Here is a 23,375-nt window from a genome sequence, read left to right as displayed (position 1 = left end):
TAGAGCCCCTCTGAGAAATCAGCATCTGGAGTTGGTCTAACCAGACAGACATAGATCTCGCCCCAGATGTGGCCGTGCTGTTGGCTTTGACGGTCAGGGCCGCGGTCTCCCAGGCCTTTTTCATCGCAGAATCCACTCTGGTATCTAGTGGATCCCGCAGTTGGAAAATGTCCTCAACGGTGAGGGCTTCTTTTTCTGAGACCCTGGCGACCGCCAGATCCACCATAGGGACGGTTTCTAGGAACTCGATATCTTCTGGTGTAAAGACCATCCGATCCTTGAATTCCTTGGACAGGAAGAATTTCTGATCTGCCTGTTTCCACTCTGTCAGGATCAGCTGTTTAAAAAGGTCATTAACTGGAAATGACGGTTTTGGCTGTGGTAGGAGTCCCCGGAACAGGCTATCCTGAAAGGATGGCTGCTGCGGCACCTCTTCCTCCACCTGCATGGTGCGCCAGGGATTGTGGGTTCGAGTCCCATCTGGGGCGGTTGCCCACCTTTCATCAGCATACTGTGCCTTAGATCCAGACAGGCTTCTTTTCTGGATAAGGCACTGGCCTTTTAAGCCGGACTGCAGTTAACAGCTGACCCAAGTCCGCCGATGAAAAGAAATGCTTCCTTGCATCCTCCATGGGCGGCATGGATTCTGAAGGAGAATCTTCTAGGACCTCCCCAGAGTCTGACTCTCCCATTCGTGCCCGCCTTACCCTTCGTGGGGGGCGGCAGAGAAAGAGATGAGAGCGAGGCTTTAATCTCCTCGCGGACCATGGATCGGATGTCCGACATGCCCGAGGAGCCCTCTTCGCGGATCACCTCTCCGTACCGTCCGCGCATAGTGGCTTGGTGTTGCCCTCTTCTAGCCGCCGCAAGCACTCGCTTTTTGGCCTCTCTAACCTTTTGTGCATCTCTGTCCTAAGAGACGGAGACAGCAAAAAGGACATCCAGCACCAGATCCTGATGTCTCAATCCTCCCTCCCCGGTACTCCCAAAGCAGTCTACTCACCTGCAGGCTGCTTTCAGTGTCCTCTCTGGCTGACATCTTCCGTAAGGTGCAGACAGGAGAGATGCAGAGGAATCCAGTCCTTTTAAATTTTCAAATTTGGCGCCGACACGGCCCCTTTAAGTGAGGCCCCGCGCCCCGTGACGCGGCCGCGCTGACGTCACGCCGCCGCGTCGGACCCGGGGGATACGCCGCATACACTGGGATGCCGCCGACCAGCACGCCCGTGGGGACGCACGCCGACCAGCACACACGTGGGGACGCCGACCGGACCCGCCGCCTAGGAGAGACACATGGCGCCGCGCTCGCGCCGAACGGACCGCACCGAGCGCTGCTGGCATACCTCTCTAGACGTGGATCCCTGGAGACACCGGAGTCCGAGCCTGCAGGTACCGGGGCTGCTTCCTCCCGGTTCGACAACCCCACTGGGGGAACAGTGCTGGGTAGATCCTGCGGGTGAGGGTCCCCACGTAGGGTCTCACCCGCGCAAGCCCTGCCAGCCCGAACAGAGAGTCGTCCCCCCACGGGCGGACAGGCTGCATGGGAGTCTTCTTTCTTCATTCACCTCCAGCATACACCTGGAGGCTCCGCTTGGACTGTCCTGTAGGGACAGGAAGACACTGGTGAGCCGGTGGTGGGAGTTGCCTTTTGTATTTTCGCTTCCTGTCCCAACAGGTGTCCAGCAGACAACCTCCAGGTGTATGCTGTCAGGATGACGAGGGGAAATAAAGCATTATAACGGTGGCCATTATAGTGGGTGGCCATTCTGCCAATAAATGAATGACTTAAGGGAAAAACTGCAAGTTAAGGACCTCCTCTATCATGGCTATGTAAGTAGTCATCATAAGACAACCTTTAAAAAAAAGTTAACTAAAATTGTGACACCAAAACTGATAAGTTTAGCAAACAGTGCTGCAAACAGTGTAGAAGGGTTAGATATATCCAAAAATTAACCATTTTCATAAGTCCTCACCTTTTTCACTACAACTTTGATCGGTTTGTATATAAATCATCCACTTGACTGCTGTATTCCAAAGGTTGCAAAGAAAAAAAACCAAAAAGACATTGCACATTTTGATTCTTTGACCTTAGACTTTTATTAGACTCATGTGAAGTGAATGCGAGGTAGTTAGAAGTCTGTCAGAAATAAAAACTCAAGACACACACACAAAAAAAAAAAGTCATGTCTGCTCCTAGTACTCATTTTCCAGCAGTTGAAGTCCATCTCCTGGTATCCACCAACCTTCTAGTAGACTATGCGGACATGCAATGAAGGACTCTGACAATGAGACACTCACTCTATGGTACGAGGGGGAATTGTAAAGCCCATCTGCCTATTGGGAGCAGTGCTGTCATTACATTAATACAACAGGTATAAGGCACTGCGAAAACACTAAACAAGTCCTAGGGACCTGCAGACCAGTTAGTGTCAGATTGAGATTGGAAACGTCAACTCACCGCCCATAAAATCTGGCGTACTATTATCAATTCCGGGAAAGGCGGTGGAAGTGCTAACCTGGTTAGACTGCATTGCAGGACATTGATTAATAGCATCAATTTCCACTAAGTGTCTGCCTTAACCTACGTTAAACACACTTCATTTATTGCTGTAAAACAGGCACGTGTGACAAAAGATTGTCAGGAAATGTCCTACATATAGTTAGGGGTTGGGGGTTTGGGCTAGAATTACATATTTACATGGCTACATTTAGCCAAAATGGGAAATAAAATCACATGGTAACAAAAAACCCATAAGGGAAAGTCATATAAAATGTTCCACACAGAACATGAACTAGCAGTCACAAATGACCGTGTACAAGAAGGCCATAAACAACTATTGGGACAAAAAGTAGGCTAGACATACAATGAATAGAATGCATTTGTGCTCTTCCAGAAACCAACAAGACGTGGAACCAGAAGGATTAAATAGTGTCTGGCTCGAAACCACTCCGTGTTTTTAGATCATCCCCGCTTATTTACACTGTACACATGCCCTACGGATATAACAAACAAGAGAGAACCGGTGACATAAAGCCAGGGTCATCCAGTGTACAGACTTTAACAAAGAGATTTCTGCATGGATTAAAAAATTAAATAGAGAAGTTGCAGATGTCACCCTTGACGACCAAAGAGTTAATCTGTTTTGCTAATATACAACAGTTCACTGGTATTAAAAAGGTGCCAAAAATAGTCCAAAATGCACAATATCGAAACTTGCAACAGACTGCATTAGTGCAAACCTGACTATCAATGCATTAAGACAAGGAAGTTGTGTCCAATCCGGCCATCAAAAATGGGACGTTCAGATTACGCAGTCCTCCTGTTCTTGTGTGCTAAATGCATTTGCTCTCAAAATGTCCAAAGAATTCACAAGAATCAGAGTCCCGGTGAGATGCTTCCATCTCTTCGTGATTGGACTGCGCATTTTATCTAGGCCCGTATGGAGCTCCTGGATGACGTCTCGGTAACTGTCCCCAATCTGTGCACTCCATGTAAGAAGAAAATCATAGGCTGGCTTCCACATGGCCTGAAAAAAAGAAAATCAGATTGTTACATAGCATTATTAGGTCTTTAGGTTACATCGCTGACTTTTAGAAGTACTTACCAGCTTTACTGTGTCAATAAATAAAAGTACTAGGGATTGGAACAGATCTGTACGGTATTATATGGATCTGAAGAAATGTTCAGCCACAGGATAAAGGTTGTACCATTGTAAAAAGGATTAGGATTTCATATTTTTGAAACTAGATTGTTATGGCCCACTGGAACATTTTTTTATATCATTTTTGAAATATTATCACGTAAATTCCATAAAGTTTGAGATGGATTAGAGGTTTCCTGAACAACTTTCCCGGGTGTGCTAATTTTACCAGTTAGGGATCTGTTATTTTAAAGAGGTTGTACTAAGTTCTAAAGTTATCCTCTACCCACAGCATAGGGAATAACTTTATGATCAATGCTGGGACCTTGACTGATCTGGAGAACTGGGTTCCAGGCAGTCCCTGATGGTATGGAATAAAAGAAGGTCATGCAGGCGTGCTGCTGCTCCATTCACTTTAACCCTTTCCAATTTATTTTTTTTCTTCTCATCCATGGATGAGAAAAAATACATTTTCCCTTCACCCTCCTGAACTGACAGAGTTCAGGAGGGTGCAGGTGCTCACTGCACCGTGGGAGGAATGCAGAAGTAATACTTTCGCATTCTCCCTTCGGCCTCCCGATTTGGTGTTCATGTGACCGCTGGGGGTCAGGTAACACTGGCGGTCACATGATCGCCGGCCGGAATCTCTCTGCATTACATAGCACTAATTGAGCGCCATGTAATGCGTGGAGAAGGCAGAAAGGGTTAAAAGTAGAGATGAGCGAGTATACTCGCTAAGGCACATTACTCGAGTGAGTAGTGCCTTAGCCGAGTATCTCCCCGCTCGTCTCTAAAGATTTGGGGGCTGGCGCCGGTGACAGGTGAGTTGTGGCGGGGAGCAGGGGGGAGAGAGAGACCTCCCCTCCGTTCCTCCCTGCCCCCCGAATCTTTAGAGACGAGCGGGGAGATACTCGGCTAAGGCACTACTCGCTCGAGTAATTTGCCTTAGCGAGTATACTCGCTCATCTCTAGTTAAAAACCCTTTCTGCCTTCTCCTCGGGGGTCCTTGATGAGGATCAGTGCAGGAGTGCATCTGCACCCGATGTGTCTGATGATTGGGTGCAGATGCACTCCTGCACTGCAGTGTCGGGCCTGTCCCGACATCGGAGCTGTGGAGGGAAATGATGATGTCGGGGCAGGCCCGACATTGAATTGGAAAGGGTTAATAACAAAACCGGGGAAATTACTATGCTCAAGAACACCGGCATCGCTGTCTGTGAAGTGAATGGAGCAGCGGTGTGCCTATGAAATCTTTGCTTTATTCACTCAGGGACCGACCTGTGGAAAGGGGATAACTTTATTACTTGGCACAACCCCTTTAAGGAGGCTGTCCATCATAATGTATTCCTAGAATATTCCCATTTACTCTTTCCAATCCACTGTCTGAGGTCTGAAGACATTATGATTTAAGGCTGTACCGCTCCAATGTTGGAAAACGACTGCCGGGGGTTCTCTTACTGTATATTGCCAGTCTCTCTGCTGTCAGAGCCTATCCAACATGTCACCTCATGCAATACTGGCTTTAGCCAGCAGATAGCGCTGTTGTATAACGGCAGAAAAAGAGTAAGCCCCCCTAGGAAAACCAGGATACAGTTTGGATTACAATGGGTTAATACTGCAGAAGGGTAGTGGCATGGTGTGACTTCTGCCAACATTTCTATATTTTGACATATAAAAGAACATTAACATCTAGTGCATCTTGCTCTCAACCCCAGTACCACGGTTAAATCTGTACCGGTGGAATTAGTTGAGTTTATTATATCCAATATTTGTGGAGAGGAAGACAGACCATTTAAAGTTTCTCTGGACAGTCATAGGACAGCCATAGACAATATTCCATGATGTACTCGCTACTTCCGTATGGAGTAGATGGGTAAATCGTGGGTGACATCACCAGCTATGTTCGCTGGCTTTATTAATTAAAGTGACCATCCAGTTTCAGAGACACAATTTGGCCTGGGGTTGAAGGGGAGTTTAAGGTTGCCTGTCACTTTTCATGAGCCATTAATTCCTAGGCCACTCTTTCGTCTTGCAAGATGGCTTCAGAGCTTCTCTCACTACCAGATACATGGATAGTCTAAGACACAGGTGTTAAACACAAGGCCCGCAGGCCGAATCCAGCCCGCCACCTCATTTCCTGTGGCCCGCCGGCTGTGCACAAAGTTCCCTCACCCTCCGTGCTGTTGTCAGTAGGCGATCTTCTATCGGCTTGTTTTGTCTCAGTAGAGCAGACAGTAATAGAGAAGTGCCGATAGCACACTACAGCGGCCACGGAGGAGGGAAGATGACTGCAGAGAACATGATCTCTAGAGCAAGGAGAGCGGCACTGAGGAGGAGCAGCTGCAGGGTGACCTTCTGTCACCGGCCCTCCCTCTGTTCATGGCATCAGGCCTGGGGAGGGATCAGGGGCTCAAGTACGCAGGAGGGCCCCAAGAAGGACAGAGAGCAGCCAGTACACCTGCCAGTGGGACCATATTGGATGCAGGCAAGTATAAAAATGCAGAAGTGTCCTTGTGTGCTATATATGCGTATAATAGTGTGCGTATATGTGTATGTCATACACACATATACATATACATATATACATATATATATATATACACATACATACATATATATATATATATATATATATATATATATATATATATATATATATATATATATATATATATATATATATATATATATATATGCACCACTGGCCACTATGGGGAACCTTATTACCAATCGGGCCACTATGGGGTTCACTTTTACTATACTCTCTTACAATTAGAATCGGCCCTTTGAAGGCAACCATAAGGCTGATGTGGCCCTCTGTGAAAATGAGTTTGACACCCCTGGTCTAAGGCATTTCACGCTACTTTTAGATTGGTCAACACTGCTCACATGAGCTGTGGCACTGAAAGAAACCGTTTTTCTAATTCTGTACAATATTTACAGTTTTTGTTCCATTTTTGCATACCCTTAACATAGGAGTGTGATGTAACAAAATAAATATAACAGAGTTGGTCCTGTGCATGCACCCCCATCTTCACTCTTTAAACCCTCTTACCTCACTATCCAGGAGTCCGTTTTTGTCCCGGTGTGGAGCTTCATAGCCTTCCATCTGCTGTTTTGATACCTTCGCCAATTTCTCGGCCAGTTCTCTCCAGCGTTGGGCGACCTCAACTGCAGTAGTAAGCAATACAAAGTCCTGAATAAGGCGAACCACCAGCCCTTGGCAGTCCATTTTCAGTAAGGCCTATAAAAAGCAGAAGAGTAATGGGTTATTCCATTTGTAAAGCGTAGTCACTGCATAATAATGCAATGAAAACGTCTCAAAATTGTGATGAACCGTAAGCACATTAGATATCTATATACAGTGGTGCCTTGGCTTGCGACGGCCTCAGCTTGCGAGCAGACTCTCTGATATTTTTGCTGCGATTTAAGACCAAAAGCTCAGGTTACGAGCCTGCTCGCAAGTCGAGAAGCTCGCAAGTTTATACAATGATGTCATTGAATGGCTGTGATTGGTTAACCCAGCACCGGCTTTCATTAGCTGACGTGGCGCTGGATTAACCAATCAAAGCATTAGCTTGCTGGAGGCAGGAAATTCAAGCCCCGCTTCCAGGAAGAAATGCTCTGTCGGCGTAAAGGAGGACAGGGCAGGCTGCAGCAGCGACGGAGACCCGCAAGACGACCGGAACGCTGGAGGTAGGCGAGTGATGTTTGTTTTTTTTACACGTAGTGTAGTTAGGGCTTTGGGGAGGTCCGGGATGCATTAATGGCATTTCAATTCATTTCAATGGGGAAGATTGATTTGACTTACGAGTGTTTTGGGTTAAGAGCTCTGTCATGGAACGAATTAAACTTTTAACCCAAGGCATCACTGTGTTTGTGTTCACAGTCACAGACAGGAAGCACATGCAAACCTAATATTTGCCATAGCTATGGATTACGTATAAGCAAGACATTCAGAATTGCTCTTACATACACCGATGCATGTTAAGAATCTTCAAGGCAAGAAAGACCTGTGCTGTTAATGTGTATAGACTGGAAACATTGTACCAAGTAATCAGATGTGAAGGGGACACAAAAGAGGGTTAGGATAGAACTTACCGAAATCAGCTCCTTTTGGAATGATTTCCTTTCCTTGCCCTCATTGTTATTGCACTCCTCTTTCAGTTTCTCCAATACAGATGCCACCCTTTCAGTCTCACTCTCCAATTCCACACGACAAAAGTAGGAGAGGGGTAGATTTCCATAACCAAGGGCATCAGCAAAGGATCTCCAGCTACCAATGTTCTCCATCAACAGGGTCCGAACAGAGGCATATATATAGGTTAAGAACTTGCAAGGTCGCAGGATCTGCTCTAAAAGGGTACTTGTAGTCAACTCCGATCCTGAGAAAAAGTTTGGTTTTGCTTTTCCTATAACAAGTACATTCTTGGCATGAATGAGGCCTATCTTCCCTTGGTAATAACCAATGTACCATTCTTTAGTCCACAGCTGTCCCTTTAGTCGGATCTTCTCTTCACTCAGAAGAGCTACCACATCTCCCTTCTTGTACTCCAACAGATATGGGTTTTTACTTTGTCGCACGACAGTCTTTATTAGTTTGCCATATTTTAGGTTGTTTATTGGCCGTTCCTGGAATGTTGGATACTTACACGTAACAGCAAGAGGGGACAAGACTATTTTCCCAATTTCTTTTTTCTTAAGAAATCTTCTTGGCCCCGTAGATTTAAGACCAGTTTTTGGAGGTGGCCTTGGGGTCTGTACACAATACTGTGATAAGATATTGCCTACTTCATCTCTGACCTGCACCCTAAGAGTGAAATCAGAAAGCTGTGCAGGGTCATGGCAATTAATTGGAAATATTAACCGGCTAACTTTGCCAAGTTTAATTTGAAATCCTCTCACAATCTTGCCCTGGTCACCAGCTTCTACCCTATAATTTGTCATGTTGGAGTAAAGGCAAAGTTTAAGATCCTGAGGCTTAGAAAGAATAAACTGTTGTTTCCCCCACAACTGTAAAGTTACTGGTGCTAACCCATGGGCTTGCTGGCTTACCTCATTGACCAAAAGGGTTTTAGGGGCACAATCATGGCCAAATATAGCAAGTACAGCCTTAAATGAAGGATGAATATGTTTGGGACCATATAGTCCAACAGTTACCTTCTTGTTAACATATTCCCAAACACTAGAAGGAGGTATCATGCTCTGTGCTTGAACAACCATCACAACATACATAATTGGTTCTAAGTTTTCCAGTTTAACTTGAACTGTGTCTCCATAAGAGTAAGAATGAGGCAACAAGTTGTAAGGACCTTCTTTAGCATCACTCCGCAAGCACGATATGGCGACGCTTGGAGCAGGTATATTACTTCGTATCTCTACAGAGACTTTCACCTCTAATGTCAGAGAAGTCTGCACCTCCATATTGCTAAGTTTGATTTCCAGCACAGGGCTTACTGTTGTGCACCTATCATTGTTGAGTTCCAGTGGAGGATCAAGCAAGGCTTTGAGTGAAATTTGTTGCGTTTCCCCAGAAGCTACATGTCCTTCTGGGACAAGAATACTAATATTTGTATCCGGCAGCTGCACGGCACCCCCAGAGCTGTCCAGCCTGCAGACAATGCTAGTTTCCACAGGCTGAGTCTGACCCCAGCCAGGATTCTGGCCCAGCAAGTCCAGATCATGGCAGGACCGGGCCAGCTTGCGGTGATTAAGCCATGCAGTTCTGAAATCTTCCCTGCTCTGGAACTGCTCAGGAGCTGGGGACTTGAGACCAGCAAAAAAGCTGCCCGTGGCTGGACTATCAGACTTTGCCTGGAGAATGGACAGCTCAGAGAGGCTGTAGGAACGCTTGCTCCGGAAAAATGGATTGTCTCGTTTTACAGGAGCTGGCTCTTCCATTGTATTCATTTGGTTGGCACGTGGAAAAAACTCCAAGAATACATCAGTGTTGGTATCTGTAGAGTCAGCAGAAGAAGGTGCTAATGGATCAAACATCAGTAAGTCCACCACATTGTTAGAATCTGGGTCCATTTTCTGCGGAGCATTCACTGGTCCATTCAGAAAAGGGTTTGAAACAGTTGGCCGTAAGAAGGGGTTATTTGTTTTGACAGAGTTCTGACTGAGTATATCAGTCCAGTCTCCTAAGAGATCCAGCTCTTTTACACCTTCATCAACACTTTCCATCAATCCATCTATCATACCACTGTCACTAAGACAGGAGTCCCGATAGTTGACAGGTTGTACATAGGCAGAGGGTATGTAGCCCATTTCTGTTGTATTGTGCGCATACCACCATTCACCTCCAGAAGTGTCCAGCACATATAAGTGTTCTCCTTTAGAAAATTTCAGGGTGGTAAAGTTACTGGGACAATAATCTTTAATCGCCACCACCTCCTTTACATTCTCCAGGGATGTAGGAACATCAATACGCAAAGAACTAGGTGACAACACTGGAAGAACAAGAAAAAAATGTGGATCAATAAAAGTACAGGGAGCAAGTTTAGAGAAACTAAGACTCTATTCACCAACTTTAGTCCAAATATCCATAATTATTTTTCTTGGATACCATCAAGCTATTTTTCATGCCTACTGCATATAAAACAGTATCACTATTAGGATTACTTTCAAAGGAGTTTATGAAAATACTTTGGGTTGGACCAAGACTGATCACACAGGCCATCAATGCACCCCTACACCTAGGCAAAACCAAGATGCCAGAGATCCCTAGGAAATAGGTGTCAATTTGTTTTTCATGAAGCTACATTCACACAACATATTCTCCACAGCAGAAAACCCACCACGGATTGTGCAAGGATTCCACATATGGATTTCAGTAGACACTCATCTGTGGACAGCAGTTCAGCCAACCAGTACCCTGCTCTGTACTGAAGAGAGGAAAGTACCTTAAAACCAACTATCTACAGATGGGTGTCTCTTCCTCCTGGAGGAGACTCTGGTTTTGCTAAAATTCATGATCATGTTTCAAGGCTTCCTAAAGAGTCAGGCACCGACATATAGGTAGCTATCTCCAATAGTTAGCACGAGTGTTCCTTCTGGAGGGGCGCTAGTTTGCATACCTTTTCCCAAGGAGCATTGCCTGCAAGACTCCCTACACCAGCTGCCGTTCTCCACAAGAAGAAAGTGTGTCAGTACCTCTGTTTAACCACTAAGAGAGATTGCAGTTGCATCTCCCTTATTTTCCAACTTCTGTATAAAAACTTAATTAAATTTGTTTGGGTTCTGAGCCCGACTGTCAGATGGAAAAGTAAAACGAGAAACTGCTGAAAGGTGAGGAAGTGAATTATAAAGTTTCATGTATTCACATGTATTATATTTTATTTGCATAAATCAATAAGCACAATTTAAGGCCAAGTTCATACTAGCATTTCTTTGTTTCCATCTAGCAGTTTCTTCATTCGTGTAGCTAAAGGGAGATAAAAAGCTTCAGTTTGTGTGCTCATAGACATGCATCGAAGCGGAACACCTTCAGTTTCAATCAGTTTAAAAAGCAGAATTACCTTAATGTTATAGTTCAGTATAAAACATATGTATATTGTGTATCATATTATTTTTGCTACATTTGGAAAAACTTTTCAATAAAAAGAAATATGATAAAAAAAAAAGAAAAAAAACAAAAAAGAGCTGAATGGTGACAGAAAATTGACAAAAATGAAGCAAAAGTGCAGACTGCTGTGCTTTTGTTTTCAGTTCAAAAAAACAGAACCAAAAACAGATTATTTTTTTTTAACATTGCTGTCATTAGAAATTGGAAACTAAAAACTGAAGCAAGCTTTCCGCTTGCTTCCATTTTCCATTCAACTCAGCTGCTCTTGCAATGGAATAACTGGACGGAAACAAAAAACTGTAGTGTGAACACAGACACATGCATTAATGGCACACATGGAGAACACAAGACACTTCAAAAGCAGGAATCATGTTTCCTGTAATCACTGTAGTGTTTATCATATAGGCAAGTCATAACTGGATAAATTGCAAAGAATGTCAATGCAAATTTGGGGGGGGGGGGGGGGGGAGATGGGAGAGGGAGAAGAAAAAAAAAAAAAAAAAGCTCGGCACCCGGCGTCCCACGTACAAAAATTCTCGAGTCTCCCATTGTAGTCAACAGGGTTCGTTACTCGAGTAGAGCTCTCGAATTTTACGAAAGGCTCGACTCGAATAACGCGGACCCGAGCATTTGGGTGCTCGCTCATCTCTAGTCCTAAATACATGTTAATTTTTTTTACAAATAGCATTGTATATACACATAGATTATTTAAAAAAAAAGAAGTCTAAAAACACCCGTGTTAAAATGACATGTTTTTGTCATGTTAAAAAATATGACCAAGACAAATCATTTAAGATTTATTTCCAACATCGATGTGAGCCGTTATCTGTGCAATTCCACTGAAAAATAAACTGAAATCTTTTAGAATGGAGGATTTGAAAGAGAAAACTGAAATAATGTGGTTTAATAAATATGCACATCCTAAAACTAATACTTTGTTGATGTAACCTTTTACTTTATAACAGTATTCAGTCTTTGCCCTCTTTTCCTTGCAAATGCGCTCCAAATCTGTCAGATTGCAAAGGCATCTTCTGTGTACCGCCCTCTTAAGGTCAATGTAGAGATCTTCAATGGGATTGAAGTCTGGGCCAATCCAAGTCTTCTGGCAAAGCCATTGTTTTGTTGATTTGGAGGTATGTTTTGGGTGGTTGACGTGCTTAAGGCCGCCTGCAGGCGGGTGGAAATCCGATTTCCGCCGCTGGAAGCCTGCATAGGATTGCGTTAACATGCGCAATACTATGCAGACGGCAACGACAAACCGCGGCATGTTCTATTTCTGTGCAGGGCTCCGGTCTGCCCATGTGCCGGCTGCCGGCACATGGAAGATATGGCGCTGCAGGGTGCGGGTGAGTACGCGCTGCTCTCTGCAAGCGCTCGGGGTCGGGTCCTGCCGTGAGAATTCTCGCTGCCGGATCCGACCCGGCCGTCTGCAAGCAGCCTAAAAGGTAAAATTCCTCTTCAACTTTTTAGCAGAGGCCTGAAGGTTTGGGGCCAAAATGGACTGATATTTGGAACTGTTCAGAACTCCCTCCACCTTGATTATAAAGTCCCAGTTCCAGCAGCAGAAACACAAACCCAAAGCATAATACTTGATTGTAGGTATGGTGTTCTTTTGGTGGTGTGCAGTGTTGACTTTATACCAAACACACCTTTTGGAATTGTGGTCAAAAAGTTTAACTCTGGTCTCAATCCATAACACGATCTCCCACACACTTGGCAGACTTGATGTAGGTTTTGGCAAAAGATAGCCAGGCCACCATTGCTACCCTATCCCTCAGCCCAGACATATGAAGAATATGGGAGATAGTGGTCACATGCAGTACTTGCCAGAAATGTCTGCAGCTTCCTTCATGTTGCTGTAGGCCACTTGAAAAAAACTGAAGAAAATTGTTTTGAGGGCTGCCATCAGTTTTTGAGGGAAGTCCAGTTCTTTGTAATGTCACCGTTGTGCCAAATTTAATCCACTTCTTGATGACTGTCTTCACTGTGTTTCATGGTATATGTAATGCATTGGAAATTTTTATTTATCCTCCTCCTTACTGATACCTTTCAGCAATCAGATCCCTTTGATGTGCTGTAAAGCCTTTACAGACCATGGCTTTTGCTGAGAAATGTAACTAAGAAAATGTTAGAAAAATCCTACTAGAACAACTGAAGGTTATATGTGGGTAAATCAGAACCACTGTAAGTAATGGCAGCTGGGAACTGACTATTTAACATGAGTTTAAATGTGATTGGCTAAATCTGAACACAACTACATCCCCAAATATAAGAGGGTGTTCACATTTATGCAACCACATTTTAGTTTGGTCATTTCTATTTTTCCACCCTAAAAGATTTCAATAGCATTCCATGGACTTTCCATCTTTTTCACACCCTTTAGGAAGCATTAAGGCCCATTTAGATGGGACGAATGTCGGCCACACTATGCCCAACAGTCATCCCCGCAAGTACCCGCTCACGTGTTTTTGCACAGGAGTAAGTATTGTTGCTTCACAGCGGGGTGGCTGAAGGAGATTTCTCTCCTCGCGCTCCCTTGCTCCTCTCCATTCACTTAACATAGTGGCCGTTCAGTACTAACAGATGCTATTTACACTGAACGATGATCATTCAGAATAATAAGCTGCATAAAATCCTGAACAATGAGCGGTGAGTGTAAATAGCAGCTGTTCAGTATTGAGCGGCCGCTATGTTAAGTGAATGGGGAGGGGCGGGGAAGTGCGAAGAGAAATTTCCTCCAGCCAACCTGCTGTGAAGCAATACCCGCTCCTGTGCAAAAGCACGTGAGCGGGTACTTGCTGGGACAAGTGTCGGGCATCATTTGCCCGACATTCGTCACGCCTAAATGGACCTTTAGCTTTATTACTGTATAAGGAAGCAAAGTTTTTGCACACCACGGGTCGCAACTCGGCAAGAAGAGAAGGCAAGGTATTTATAGTGCTTTGTCAAGGACGATCTGGAAATCTTACATTTATAATCTAGATGGCAGTTAGATTATTTGTATTAAAATGATCACCAAATAGACGATTTTGGATTTCAAGACGTTTTTGCACACTGCAGAAATTACATTAGCGCTTTGAGCAAAAACACAATGCAAGGACTAACCAACCTGAAAGAGCTTTGTAGAAAGTAGTTGGCTTCATCAAACTATGTAGTATGCTTAGATTTGAGATTCAGAATTTGGCTAGGATAGAGTGGACTATCTGGATCACATTTTAAAGATATTGCTAAGACAAACCCTAACAAATTAATAATCATACACCAACAAGTCATCCCTCCAAAACTTTGTGAATCAGGATATTCTTTTGGGGGTATTTATATACGAAAAGTAAAAAAAAAAAAATTTGATTTGAATATTTTTTTTTTCTTCCAACATTCCTTTAATTCAGCCATTTGACCAAACTGGATCAAATCCATCCAGAGAAGTTAATGGAAATTATGGAAACCGCGTAATAGTTTAATAACCCGCTAAGGCAGGGGTGTCAAACTCATTTTCACTGAGGGCCACATCGGGCTTATGGTGACCTTCAAAGGGCCGATTGTAAGACAGTATAGTAAGGGCTCGTTCACACAAGCGTATTTGCGTACATAATATGCAGTGAATAGAAGCCATTGATTTCAGTGAGTTCAGTCACATGATGTACATTTTCACACAGCATGACCTATTTTGTTGCGTACTACGCACCCCAATAGGCCATTGAAGTGAATGGGCCGTGCAAATATGTGGTGAATGCGCAGGAAACCGATGTATTCACTGCATATTTGGGCACCATCTCAGTGGGCCCATCTGCGTTCTTTTTTCCGTGCCTAAATATGCAGGCATTAGCAATTTTTGATTGCGCAAATACACAGCGTATTTGTGCTACCGAAATACCCATGTGAACAAGCCCTAATAGTGACCCCCCCAGCAGCCACCATTATCCCCCCCCCCCTCAGCAGCCACCATTAACCCCCCCCTCTCAGCAGCCACCATTAACCCCCCCCCCTCAGCCACCATTAACCCCCCCCCTCAGCCACCATTAACCCCCCCCCTCAGCCACCATTAACCCCCCCTCCTCCAGCAGCCACCATTAACCCCCCTCCTCCAGCAGCCACCATTAACCCCCCCCCTCCAGCAGCCACCATTAACCCCCCCCCTCAGCAGCCACCATTAACCCCCCCCCTCAGCAGCCACCATTAACCCCCCCTCTCAGCAGCCACCATTAACCCCCCCTCTCAGCAGCCACCATTAACCCCCCCCTCTCAGCAGCCACCATTAACCCCCCCCTCTCAGCAGCCACCATTAACCCCCCCTCTCAGCAGCCACCATTAACCCCCCCTCTCAGCAGCCACCATTAACCCCCCCCCTCTCAGCAGCCACCATTAACCCCCCCCTCTCAGCAGCCACCATTAACCCCCCTCTCTCAGCAGCCACCATTAACCCCCCCCTCTCAGCAGCCACCATTAACCCCCCCCTCTCAGCAGCCACCATTAACCCCCCCCTCTCAGCAGCCACCATTAACCCCCCCCCCCTCAGCAGCCACCATTAATCCCCCCCCTCTCAGCAGTCACCATTAACCCCCCCCCTCTCAGCAGTCACCATTAACCCCCCCCCTCTCAGCAGTCACCATTAACCCCCCCTCTCAGCAGCCACCATTAACCCCCCCTCTCAGCAGCCACCATTAACCCCCCCTCTCAGCAGCCACCATTAACCCCCCCTCTCAGCAGCCACCATTAACCCCCCCCCCCCAGCAGCAACCATTAATACCATTAACACCCCCCTCGGCAGCAACCACTAAATCCCCCCCCCCCCCCCAGCAGCCACCATTAGCCCCCCTAAACCACATACTTACCTCCTCCTTGCTGTCTGCGCTGCTTCCCCTCCGCTCACATATTAACATTTTCCACATCACTTCTGCTTATTCAGCAGTTCCAGCAGCCTGATTGGTTGTTTGGGTTGGCTGATTCACCAAGCAACCAATCAGGTTGCTGGAATTGCTGAATAGGGCAGAAGTGTTGTGAAAAATGTTAATATGCCAGCGGGGAGCTGCAGCACTCCAGCTGGTAATAGCTTAGTGGTGAGCAGCGTCGGCACGCCGCGGGCCACATGAAACGAGGCAGCGGGCCGGATTCGGCCCGCGGGCCTTGTGTTTGACACATGTGCGCTAAGGGAATAACACTTTAATAAGGAAAAAAAAAAAAACAACTTTCTTGCAATCCTCACATGCAGGAAAATGCAGCAGGTGTGTAGATTTTGTAATGAGATGCACTCTAACCCCGAGCAGTTTTGGATGAGCTCAGTTCGTTCTGAGGAAAAAGAACATTACAGTTTTGGACTTGAAAGAACTCATTCTAGTTTAAACAGCTGGAGCTCCGGTTCTATCGGGGCTATCATCATGTTTTTTGGTGTCATTTTAAAGCTAAGATTCTTGGCTTTGAAATGACACAAAGGCAACTTCATAGCCCTTCCAGAATCGGAGCTACAGCCATTTGAAGTGGAGCAGGGAAAACTGAATTTACAGCTGTTATTTATCAGTTGTGCGCGATGAGAGAGAGAAGGGAGATCAGCGGCAGCAGAGAAGATCTGAGATTGTTATGTATATCTCCCTGTCACAGGGGAGGGGTGGCATGAATTTTTCCTCATGTTATCAACTCCCTCTATCAATCAGTTATTACATTTCCACTTTGACTGCTACATATAGAGTTTTCAGAGAAAGGACCCTGTCCACGGCCGTGACGGAATATTGCCAGCAATATTCTGCCGCGGGGAACGAGGGGAGGGGGGGTTCCAGCCCGTTTGGCATACCTTATCACCCATCACAATGATTGGGTGCACTAAAACAAACTGTTGGCCGCAGGGAGCTGCGTCTGGAAACGAAAGTAAAAACGCGGCATTTGAAATCGTGGTGCTTTGCCATATTCATGTGAAAGCGGCCTTAGGGAATTAAGAACTTGATCATACAACCATGTCAGGTCCACTTCAGTTTTATATTTCGCATATGTTTTATACCAATGCAGACATACAATATACATTATGTAGCTCACCTTTGACATCACTAAGGCTTTGATCAGGTACGCTACCACCAATATCAATGAGCGCTCCCTCTGACTTGCAGCGTGGCAGGCCATTAGCATTAGCAGACCGAATCTTTTGCGCAGCCATCTTTCTGATTCTCTTCTCCTCGCTCAGGACAACATATCCTCCTCTTAGTTAACTTTCACAATACCCAGCGTAGAAATGGGAGGCAGCTGAAGAAAAAGTGAAAAAGGTAAAGCTCGTTAAGTAATTTAAAGTTTTTCAAATTGCGTTTTACACACAATCACAGTTTTGCTGAAGAGACTGATTTCAATAGTAAGGGCGTTTTGACACTGCACAATTCTCATTTGCACAAGCGAACGCGCTGGTGACGTCATTACCAGCTCTTTCGCGCTCCTGCAGCCTGCTTAGACAGGCAGATTCATCATGGATTCATTCAACGGGAATCATTCACTGTTCACTCTCCTATGTGAAACACTGAACATAAATGTTTAAACGGAACAATAAGAGAACGAGCCAACAATGATTTTTAGTCCTGCAGAAACTGGAAGAGAATAAGCGCATGAGCATCGGTAAGTCGGCGGCTTGTGAGAGGGAGAGGGAGAAAAAAAAATGCTCTGCACCCGGCGTCACACATACAAAAATGCTCGAGTCTCCCATTGTAGTCAATGGGGTTCATTACTCGAGTAGAGCTTTCGAATTTTACGAAAAGCTCGACTCGAATAACGCGGACCCCAGCATTTGGGTGCTCGCTCATCTCTAGATCTTAACAACTGCAATAAATCCTACCCACTCAGCCACTTCCACTACTTCACCGGTCATGGTAACTGTTTTATCTTCTCACCATACGTTAGTCCTCATACACATAGTCCTATAAAGCCAGTCAAGAAGCCTCCCTTTCCAGTGCAGATCATATTGCCGCTCTCGGCTGCAAACACCCTGGATTATATGATGACAAATTAAATAAATTTGCTTATATCAATTCAGGTGGCTCCAACCCAAAACTTCATTAGTAATGTATTTTATCTCTAGCGTAAAGGGATGCTACTGTACATCAGTGTACAGTCTAGTAATCTGCTAACACTCAAAGCTATGTAAACATATGACAGGTAATCATTTCACGGCAATATTCATTTATCTTTATGATGTACCGAGAAAGTACAATATTGATATAACCTTCACACCTGTAAGGTAAATAGCCTCATTGACAAAACAGCAGATAAGTATTCCACTGGTAGATGGATTACAATCATTGCCCTGCTTTATAGAAGGGAATCAAAAAAGTGCCCATATGGGTCTGAGTGCGCTTCAAGGCAACTCCTCCGTAAAGTTTACCAAGTGATCTCCTGGCAACATTGCTAGGAGAAGAACCTCTGACATGCTCCACTCATCGATAGTACTGCTATAGTAGTTCGCAGCTGACCATTGACTTCAATAGGAAAAGTAAGAGCATGTGTTTTTCCTTACCATGCACTACTACATACTAGTATTCTCACAAGAGGAGTTTTGCTAACTTTTTGTAGAAATGCTTGGTTCAGAGAAGCCATAGCAACAAACAGGTTTTTCCCCAGAAAATAGCTGTATACATTTTTCATAATAAGCAAGTGAAAGTGCTCCGTCCAGGCGGAGGCTGGTCGTTGTGGGTCAGACCACAGAGCCCTCAAGATGGTTGTCACAGGTGGCTCTGTGATCTCTCCCCAACAATGGCGGAAAACATGGCCCAGCTCGGTCGCGCTAAAAAAGAACGGGCAACTGTAAACGATGATAATCAGTCCTAATAGTGTTGTCACATGACGCCAGTATTTCTTTTCAAGCAAACGGTTGCTTGTTAGAAAAAAAAAAAAAAAAGGCCACAGACAAGGGAATAGTTTTCAAACCAGAGGTACGTGGTTTTGCATTACTCAACTAGTCCAACTTTGATTTTACAAGTAAAAAGCAAGTTGTCAGTCTCAGACACAACACTTCTGGCAGGCTTTCTTCTGATTCAACTTTGTTAAGGCCCATTTACACTAGCAGATAATCGCTCAAAGATCCCTCAAAGGACAGCTTTGAGGGATTATTTTGCATAAAAAATAATTGGCTTCTCAGCTACTTAAATGCCAATTATGTATGACAATGAAGCCTTCCTTGAATGCAGCTAAAAGCCTGAGGCTATTATCTGAGCTCAGATCCTTTGTTCTCCATGGGGAAACAATGCTATCAGGCAAGACAGATTTGCCACAACAAAGCTCGTTAGCACTTACATAGAACACAGATCCACACAAGACAGTTTACACAAGACAGACATACACCTAATCAAAAGACACCCCAACTCTGGGCCACTACAAAAAGCACAAGTTGGGAATGAGTGTACTCCAGACACTTCCATCCAATATAGCCCTCTATCAGCCATCATCTTGAGAGTTAGATTCTGTACATGCAGTTTCACATCTATCCCATGATGCAATTAGCCCAGCATTAGCTAGGGCTATAGGGTGAACAGTTTAATCATAGTTACCTTCTATATTCACCTACATACCATAAGCATACATTTAGGAGGATCTCCTCTATTATTCCTGTGTGGCAGGAGCTGAGAGATCATCATCAGTACCTTACAGGAGTGCAGGTCTCCCCACAACACACTTCATGTGATAAATCCATGCAAAAGCATCATACAGACTCCGCAATGTACTGGAAAATGAAGGAAAATTGAACACAAAAAAGGATAGGATTTTGGATATTAGGAAATATTAAGGAATTCTTTATCCCTCATGTTGAAAGCAAACCCTCCCTTTAATTCAAAAATGATGATGATGTTGCGATGATGATGATGTTGCGATGATGATGATGTATCCTCTGAATGTGATGGGTGACACATATTATGTTACCCACAATCAGACACATATCTGTTCTCCACTAACAAACACAAGTAGCAGGTCATATAGGAAATCTGGCTCCCCAAAAGCAAAAACACTTCTTCCACACATCCTAAATCACAAAGATTGTGGGGATCAAGAAGTTTTATGTTTTTGTATTTTTTTAAGGAAGAATCTCAAAGTCATTTTCAGCATTTTAGAGAATTAATTGAAGTGGTAAGCAGGTTATATTCTAGTGTCCAGGTGGTTCGGGAAAAGCAGTATTTTGGCAGGACTCGCTGCGGTTGCTTGCCCATGGGCCCCATCATTTTGCAATGTCAGGCAGATGGAATGTGCTTTGTTATAGCTGTGGTGTGTAAATGCATATTTTGTGCTGGCTGGATACAAGTTGGTTAATACACAAATGTAAGCAGTATTCTTTCATCCGAAAGGATGTTTATAGCAGGAATAAACTGAAGAAAATTGGGAGGTTTGCAAGTTGCAAACTTCCCGAGATGTCGCATGTGCCAAAACACTGACTATTAATTTTCTTAACACCCAGGCAGGTGATAATGGGATTCGTCTAGGACAAGGAGGCTAAGCAACAGAAAAGAACACTTGTACTATTCTAAATCTGAACTCTTGCAACATTGAGTCTCTGGGGAAAGAAACTGTACATTGGTTACTAAAAAGGAGAGATGTGGGATGGTGACAAGCACTGATCAAGTTTACAGTTCTGTGGACTAGCATGCAATTCTCCACTTATTGAATAGGTTGTCAAAATTCATTGGAATTGGAAAGCTTGTATTTTATTTAACCCTTTCCAATCCACTTCTGAAGACATTCTGATTGAAGGCTGTACAACTTCGAAGACATCCGGCAGGGTATTCTTACACTGTATTACTGCCCACTCTGTTGTCAGGGGCCTGTCCAGCATGTCCCATACAGCAGTACTGGCTCTAGCCAGCAGATGGCGCCATTGTATAATGGCAGGAAGAGAGAGCCCTCTAGGAAACCCTTGTAGTAATTGGATTGCAAAGGGTTAATAAGAATGTATGTTATTGGTAGACATGGAGGCAAAGTTCACACGTTGTGGCTGTACTGTGGTCAAGGCATTTTTGCAGTGCAGTCAAAAATTGCACCAACATGAAGATCAGAGCAGTTTTCAAACTGACTTAAGCTTAAGAAGTTCTGTTGTTAATTACCATGCAGCTGAACAACAGTTTACCATGTGTCCATTAGCAATGACTGCTTTTAGCTGTAGTCAATTTGCAAAAAAGAGGATTGGTCCGGTGTTGGCCACAGTGTAGCGACATACAGACTTTGTAGCTCTGCAACTTTGAAAGCAACTGCTGTGCCATCGTCTGAGTTCCTAGAAATATTTGATGTTGTAGGTACAATTAATCTGCATGAGATTTACATGTGACTTTCATACAAAGTATTCATTAATATCATACACATGGAGTGGCAAAAAAAACAAAAAACATGTATACACAAGTCTTCGTGTGGCTCCACCATAAAACTCCAGGATCCTCTGGTCCTGGACAAACATGGTCGCACCGCTTCTAGATAATCTGATGAAAACTGTATTAGGGCTTATTCAGACGACTGTATATCGGCCGCGTATTCACGCCAGCGATACACGGCGTCCCTCTCTGGGAGAAGGAGGCTGGAAGAGCCGGGAGCAGTGCTCCGAGCTCCCGCCCCCTCTCCGCAACTCTTCGCCCCTCTACACTATTCGCAATGAGGTGAGGTGGGACAGGTCGGAGCTAATTCCGAAAACTTAGCCCCACCCCGCCCAGTCTCATTGCAAATAGTGCAGAGTGGCGGAGAGGGGGTGGAGGGAAGGCGGAGAGGGGGTGGGAGCTCAGTGCGCTGCTCCCGGCTCTTCCAGCCTCCTCCCCCTGCAGAGAGACACGCTGTATATCGGCCAGTGTGAATACCCGGCCGATATACGGTCGTCTGAATAAGCCCTTAGGATGTATCAGTAGTCTAAGACACTATACACTGCTTTGATTGGCCAGTACTACTCACAGGGGCAGCACTGGCCAGTGAGAGCCTCATGTAGTATCTTAGACTAGAGATGTATACTAATGCACAGTGTGCATCAGGTAGTCAAAGAAGCACTGCAGTCATCTTTGTTTTTCAAAGGTTACTTTGAGATGGGACACACACACACACACACACACACACACACACACACACACACACACACACACACACTAACCCCTTAGTAACAAAGTTTTTTCTCTTTTTTTCATTTTTCCATTTTTTTCCCTCCCCCCTTTAAAAAAAATAACTCCTTTATCCATCGACGTCGCTGTATGACGGCTTCTTTTTTATGGGACGAGTTGTATTTTTCAATGGTGCTATTTAATGTACCATAAAATGTACTGAAAAACTTTTAAAAAATTTTAAGTGGAGAGAAATGGAAAAAAATAAATAAAATGCCGCCATTGTTCGGTGCGTCCTGCTTCTACGGTGGACAAACTGCAACAAAAATGATAAAAAGATAACTATATTCTATGAATCCGTATGATTACTACGACACCAAACTATTGTTTGTTTGTTTTCTTGCTATATTACTTGTATATTTTTTTTTTTACTCTATTTTTCTGCCGCCATCTTCTGTGCACAATAGTTTCTTAATTTTTCCGTCGACATAGTTGTGCGACGGCTCATTTCTTTGTGGGATGTCCTGTAGTTTGCGTTGATACAATTTTGGAATACATATGACTTTTTGATCGCATTTTATTGCATTTTTTTCTTGGAGACAGACTAAAAAAAAGCGCATTTCTGGCGTTTATTTTTTTTTCCTGAAGAGGTTCATCGTGTGGGGTAAATAATGCATTACTTTGATAGATTGGACATAGAGATGAGCGAATATACTCGTTTCGAGTAATTACTCGATCAAGCACCGCGATTTTCGAGTACTTCCGTACTCGGGTGAAAAGACTCGGGGGGCGCCGGGGTGGGGGGGGGGGGGGGGGGGTTGTAGCAGCAGGGAACAGGGGGAGCCCTCTCTCTCTCCCTCTCCCCCCCACTACCCGCTGCAACCCCCCACTCACCCACGGCGCCCCCCAAATCTTTTCACCCGAGTACGAAAGTACTCGAAAATCACGGTGCTCGGGTGAAAAAGGGGCGTGGCCAAGTAGGCTCGCTCATCTCTACTTGGACTTATACATATTTGGTATCGCTGCATCCGTATTTCTGTTTTATTCAGATTCTTTTATTATAAATATGACAAAAGGTTTTTTTTTTTTTTGTTTCTTCAACTTTTATTACTTTTTGTTTATTTTTTTTTCTTTTAATAATTA

At 44.5% G+C, this 23,375-nt stretch overlaps 1 protein-coding gene across 1 annotated transcript in view; it reads right to left on the bottom strand.

The window, feature by feature from the left end:
• Positions 1-2,078: 2,078 nt before the first annotated feature.
• Positions 2,079-23,375, bottom strand: part of SH3BP4 (SH3 domain binding protein 4) — a 55,804-nt gene continuing 34,507 nt past the window's right edge. Inside the window, exons 2-5 of the mRNA XM_066575704.1 lie at positions 17,233-17,436; positions 7,743-10,093; positions 6,697-6,885; positions 2,079-3,527 (exon numbers count right to left, since the gene is read on the bottom strand). Of these exons, the coding sequence (XP_066431801.1) occupies positions 3,303-3,527; positions 6,697-6,885; positions 7,743-10,093; positions 17,233-17,350 (2,883 nt within the window). The 5' untranslated portion in view covers positions 17,351-17,436 and the 3' untranslated portion in view covers positions 2,079-3,302. The remainder of the gene's footprint in view (positions 3,528-6,696; positions 6,886-7,742; positions 10,094-17,232; positions 17,437-23,375) is intronic.

Source organism: Eleutherodactylus coqui, chromosome 8 (genome assembly GCF_035609145.1).
Source record: "Eleutherodactylus coqui strain aEleCoq1 chromosome 8, aEleCoq1.hap1, whole genome shotgun sequence".
NCBI classification, from domain to species: Eukaryota; Metazoa; Chordata; class Amphibia; order Anura; family Eleutherodactylidae; genus Eleutherodactylus; species Eleutherodactylus coqui.
Note: the sequence above shows the minus strand (reverse complement) of the source record. Positions and strands in the feature narration are given on the sequence as shown.